This window comes from Pterocles gutturalis, unplaced genomic scaffold, assembly GCF_000699245.1.
Source record: "Pterocles gutturalis isolate BGI_N339 unplaced genomic scaffold, ASM69924v1 scaffold20484, whole genome shotgun sequence".
Taxonomy (NCBI): domain Eukaryota; kingdom Metazoa; phylum Chordata; class Aves; order Pterocliformes; family Pteroclidae; genus Pterocles; species Pterocles gutturalis.
Window position 1 is genome coordinate 65577 of NW_010131218.1, and position 6000 is coordinate 71576.

Here is a 6000-nt window from a genome sequence, read left to right on the forward strand (position 1 = left end):
CCCCCATTTTGCAGGGTTAACCAAAGCAATCTCCTCCAGACCTGTTCTCTATTCCCCTCGTCGTCCTGCAGCCCTCCCTCGCAGCTGGGGTCCCTTTGGACACCCCGTTCTGGCCCCCATCTCTCGGGAGTCATGCATGTCCCTGCGTGGGGCGGTGGCATTGTCACAGGGTCCAGTGACGCAGGGCTGGGACCTGTCACTCTGCCCTGCAGCAAAATTCCTTCCCAAGGACGCTGGTAAACACATCTTAATGTCTTTGCAAATGGCAAGGGAAGCACAGCTTGGAGGATGCAATTTGAGCTTTGATAGAATAAATGTCAGATTAGAAGCAGCAGAAATTGCAACCTTTTGCTGGGAAATGGTGAGTGTCATAAACAGTATTTCATTTTTTTACCTTACCGTGGCAAACATCTGATGTTTCAATCATCTGCAGTTCATGACTTTGCAGACCTGGCATCTGGCACTGAAGTAGGTTGAGTTGATTACAAACTCCTGCCTTCTAAACTTCTAATTAATTACTTCATAATTCTCAGGCTGAAATGAAGTGAACTGGATTATCTCCCTCTTTTTCCTGGGATTTTCCCTTTCACAGATGTAAAAGTGGGCTAAAGACACGGGAGCCTTTTTCTTTTTTGTTAACCATCTTGATTAACTTTCTTGGTACAAAAAGGTGTAGCTACAGTAACAGTGATCTAGACTTGACTCGGTAGTCTCGTTACAGCATTGAGCAGGGACTTGGGAGCCTGAAACTCAACTTCAAGTTCTGCCACAGATTCCTGACGGTCTGTGGCCAAACCCCACCAGGTCTCACCGCTCCCTGTATCCGCGCGGGATGGTGATGGAGAGGCTACAGCTTCCCTTCAGCTTTGGTTATTATTATAATTATAATAACCTTAATTATCATTATTCAGCCTGGTCATGTTACCTTTCCATGTTTTACTCAGGGAAATTAGGGCAGCCTTAACCCATTAAAAATGTATTTCTGCTGTGAAACACCTGCATGAATACGTTCAGAAACTGTCAGCCCAACCAGGGGAGAAGAGGATGTTCAAAACGAGAGCGGCTGGGTCTGTGCGGATGGAAAGGCTTCACACACACAATCCCCCCCAAAAAAAGAAAAAAAGAGTTGGATTTACATGGCTTTTAAAGTGGAGTTTCACAGCAAATCATTTTGCAGCCTGGAGTTTGAGCCTATTTGGGAGTTTACGATCAGCCGTTAAGTCTTTACTCGTTTAATTTGTGCCACAATACACCCCTGGCTCTGCCAGCTCTGCCGTTTGCAGCAGGAGGCTGTCTTCTTTTAGCCTTACAGGACACAATGCAGCCTGCAGGGCAGAGGGATTTTAAAGGGCTAAGACTTTCCTTTTAAATGTTCTTTTCCCCCTGTTATTTGCTGTGCTGCTCCAGGTCTGCTGCTGATCATTTATTCACAATGTAAAAGGATCCCGAGCCCTCTGAATGATTTTACTTTGACGAAAGACCTGCTTTTCCCTTCCTTTATTTCTCCCCAACAGCAGACGTTGTTTCGAATCTTGAAAATGCAGAGCCATGAACAATATAAAAAGGAAACATAAAAACTCTTCCATAAAATGTGATTATATCATCCCTACAAACCCTACTTGGCAGGACGGGATCTATGAGCTTATAGCACCAATTAGCTGTTTGATGTTTCCCTTACAGTCTCATTGCTCTCAGATAGGTCCATCTCCATCTCAAAGGACGCCTAGACCTCCCATCCTCACCTCCTGGGTCCCAGCACACGGAAGGTGACGCGGTGGCTTTATTAGCAGTGCAAGTACGAAGCGACCTGATTAGAAGTGCTTACAGGGACGAGTACCACCCGGGTCCCCTGGAAGGATAACGGCAGCGGTACGCAGGATACAGGGCTCCAAACTGCCCCGAAAAACCCAACATCAATTCAAGGTGAGATCCCACCCCTGCAGGATGGGCAATTGGTGTAACTCACATCCCACCTGCTAAGCATCACCAATAGTTATTGATATCTACCGGAATATGTACGTAAAGGTATGAGCTGGAATGGAAGGAAACGGCCACAACCATCACCGCGATGGGACAGGACAATGTCTGGAGCTGCGGATCGCCCATGGGGGCAGGACCTCTCTCTGCAAGCCGGGAGCTCAGCACCTTTCCCCTCTTGCTAAGAGAACTACCCAGGGAAAAATACAGGGATGGGATTTTTTTTTGTCTTGAAAATGGCTCACTGATTCCAGCTATGCTGCATGGAGCTGGTCCCTGCTTCCTACATAAAATAAACTGAAATAATAGTGGAGGAATTGAATATCTATATACAATTGAAATAATAATTGATGCTGTCACAGCTGCTTCATCCCAGCTTCCCAATTGATTACACACAAGCACTTCTGCAGTCCCTGAACAAACCCTCGGATAAGCAGCACGTTTACGGGTCTTTACGCAACAATAGCCTCCCCCAAAGGTTACAAAAACGAGTAAGTGATGGCTTTTGGGCTGTGCTAGTAAAATAATGTTCTTTATGCAACAAACACACTTCGCTCTTGCAGTGCTGCAGCCGAACGTTCTTAGACACCTTCGGGGACTAAAGGTCCGGTGGTTAAGGGTAATTAGCTTGGGAAGCATCTCATACACACTATTTGTGAGGGATTTTGGTGTGCCATATGGATTAATAGAGACTGCCATTTAAATTCTTCTGGTTTATATTCATTGCCTTATTACTCATAAAAATGCAAAAGAAAATGTTAATGATGATTACACCAAAGACTAACAAGTTAAAGCCTTAGGCTATACTTTGCATTTCTGAAGATATAAATGCAATCGCTTAATAATTATGCGTATTTTTAACTATTGAGTTATTATTTCTCTATATACTTCTAGTCAGCCTAATTAATTTTAAGCTCCCGTTTATACGTTTCATATACGCAATTAATTTTCAACTTTTTTTTTTTTTGGCCCCTTGCACAAGGGCGTTAACTATTATAAAGCCAATCAAAACTCAAAAAGAGCTGTTCACCCTGGAACAACACAACAAACACGACCTCCACGCGTGGAAAACCGAGGCTGTTGCTCTGCAGCGCTTATAACAGAAAAGAGACTCAGGGAAATAAATGGACTGTTCTCACTAACGATATTGGGATGTCAGTATTTCTGGGAGAAGGCTGGTCTGTAGGAAACAACCCTTCCGCCGCCTGCTGCAGTAGCGACACTGGCTACTTCTGAACACAGAGTGACATCGGAAAGGAAACGAGGTTGTTTCCGGCAATATTTGACATCAATGCTAAAATGCAGCAGCTATAACCCTGCTGTGAACTCAGCACCTGACTACGCACCTTTACACCGCCACCAGGCTGAACACCATGGGGGAAAAAACAAGTTCTGAGACAGGCAAAGAGACCTCAACCCAACCGACAGACACTGCTTCAGGGACCTATACACCAACCTGTGTCCTGGTATTTTCCTCTTGTATTTTTATACCTTGTTAAATTGTCATCAGAGCAGGAAAGAGGATTTAAACCTAATTTGGGCAAGCTGGAGACCCTTCTGGGCTAATTATCTGTTTGCAGGGACCCAGAGCCAATGGCACATACAGTCTATGGCAACATACATCCAAGACAAAGAAAGAAGGAAAGAAAAAAAAGCTTTAAGATGTGCTTAGCTGACGTTTCCCATCTATAAACTATTTTTTTCTAGTACATCTCCGGTAACAATTTGCAATTGGTTTGAACACGTACCGTGTACAGTTAGGTGCACCTGCATCGTTCTGGGAGTGTGCTGAGTCTGCACTGAACAAGTGTACGGACCGTCATCCGTCACGTCCACGTCCTGGATCTGCAGGCTGTACTCTCTTCTGTTCGCTGTGGCGATTGAAACGCGGGGATCTACTGACCACTTGTCACCTCCCGCAAAAATAATACTCGACCGATTCAGCCAGGCACCTTTTGAGGCTCCATCTTCCAAGAAACACCTGGGAGAAAAGATGAAACCATAAGTATGAAAACGTAGGAGCTTTTAAATACCATTAGGTCGCTATTGATTTCTAGACTGAATACAGCTCTAACATATCGGAGTCAAACCTCAAAACACGAGTCATTTGTTAATTCACAAATCATCACAGAAGCAAAAGCCTATCTTGCAAACACACAATAAATATAAATACATTTTTCTGCTGTTTCCTTCCTTTCTGATTCTCCTGCTGTGCGTGTTCAGGGGAGCAGGAGGTAGACAATCCCACTTATTTCTGACCTGGACTCAATGACAACAATCAACCTCTGCTTGCTTAGCTAAGGAACCAAGAGACTTCTTCCACCAAAACCTACAGCAACACCTTAGAATCCAAACCAATATTTTTTTCTTTTCAAAAGGTGAGTAGATTTGTCATTGCTAATCCTATTCAAGACATCTCGTTTACAGCAAACATACGTTCAATTTGCACAGATTTCCCTGCTGACAACAACAATGAAATACAAAGCATAGTTCTACCAAACATCTTTAGTTTGGTAGTGACTCAGACAAATGCGATTTGTTTATTATGCCATATTTTAGCTTTTTTAACAGCTATTATTAGAATAATAACCAAAATAGCTTTCTTCGAGTTATAATCGTCACCGTATTCAGAGCTTGGTGAGTAACACCACCCTACAACCAGCACTAGATATACCCCACGCAGCTCCCTTCCTTCTAAATATTAGTTAAAGAATATTCCTCCATAAAGTAAATACTTTGTTTTTTTTAAAAAAGAGTAAAAAGTACAGCTGGAGAATGAAAACACATCTATCGGAAGAAAAACGATAGCATTTCTACACAATATCTCGGGGGTTTGAACACAACCAGAAATCCGAGCTGCACCCAGTACTGGAGGTACCGCACACCACCTGGGACTCATCAGCTGGGAAATGTAACGAACAAGGTGTACTGCAAAATCTAATTTGTAGCCCATTTTGCCATCTGCAGATTCAAAACCCATATGAAAGGTCAATATTAATTGAAAATCTTTTCTGTAGAGACGCAACCAAAAAAAAGGTCACCCAAGCGTACCAGCCGCAGAACCTTCTCCGCAGGTAATGAGGCACGGCCGTGCGCTGCTGCGGTCAACGCTTTGTGTGCGGGTTAGGAAATATTGGTAATTTCTCCCTAAAGTAGCTTTCCATTCTCAGTTGCTCGCTGGCATGCTGAGGTGAGGAGAACTGCCCCGGGAAGGATGCCGGTACACGTCACTGGTGGGTCCTAAGGATAGCACAGCATCCAGCACAATTCCTAAAACTTTGTGGAAAAACCAGTAAGAAGCTGGTGAATAATGTTGACAACATTTCCTAGCACCATGAAGTAAATAAGAAGGAAAGGCAGGTGTTGGTTGGGATGGGACCCAGCCTGGCAGGATAGAAGTGGTCCCTGGAGATGCTCCAATTTTTAAGACAACCAATGGCTTTGGAGTGGCCATCAAACCTTTCTGGGGACAGAGGGGAGTGATGCTGGGGGCAGGTGGGAGAGCAGGGAGAGAAGGGACAGCAAGGACCTCTCCTCAGCCCCACGGGCACTGTGTGGTCAACTGATGCTCGGACAATGCGGTCCATGTCCTGCTTCGCAGTGTTTGACCATGACAGCGATCCCGAGGCAGCCCAGGGACGCTCTCTTCAGCTTCAGCCAGAACTGTTGATTTTTGTGAGCAGCCAGAAGAACACAGGAAAGAGAGGAAAGAGACCATAATGATGGGAGGAGCACCAGAAACACCAGCAGAGCCCAGGACTCTGTGAGATAGGAGAATACATGGAGAATACAAACCCTGGAGATACTTTGAGTGCCACCTTGGCATAGACAAGGAAATATTCCATAGAATCATAGAATCATGAAGGTTGGAAGAGATCTCAAGGATCATCAAGTCCAACTGTCAACCCAACCCCACCCAACCCACTAACCCATGTCCCAAAGCCCCACATCGACACGTTTCCTGACCCCCTCCAGGGATGGTGACTCCACCACTGCCCTGGCAGCCTGTTCCAATGCCCCATC

General features: G+C 44.9%; 1 protein-coding gene across 1 annotated transcript in view; it reads right to left on the bottom strand.

The window, feature by feature from the left end:
• The window catches only part of LOC104466957 (neuronal growth regulator 1-like), a gene marked incomplete at its 3' end in the record, with an annotated part of 53698 nt that extends 48768 nt beyond the window's left edge, over positions 1-4930 (bottom strand). The window contains exons 1-2 of the mRNA XM_010080543.1: positions 4866-4930; positions 3726-3958 (exon numbers count right to left, since the gene is read on the bottom strand). Of these exons, the coding sequence (XP_010078845.1) occupies positions 3726-3958; positions 4866-4930 (298 nt within the window). The remainder of the gene's footprint in view (positions 1-3725; positions 3959-4865) is intronic.
• Between the last annotated feature and the right edge of the window lie 1070 nt (positions 4931-6000).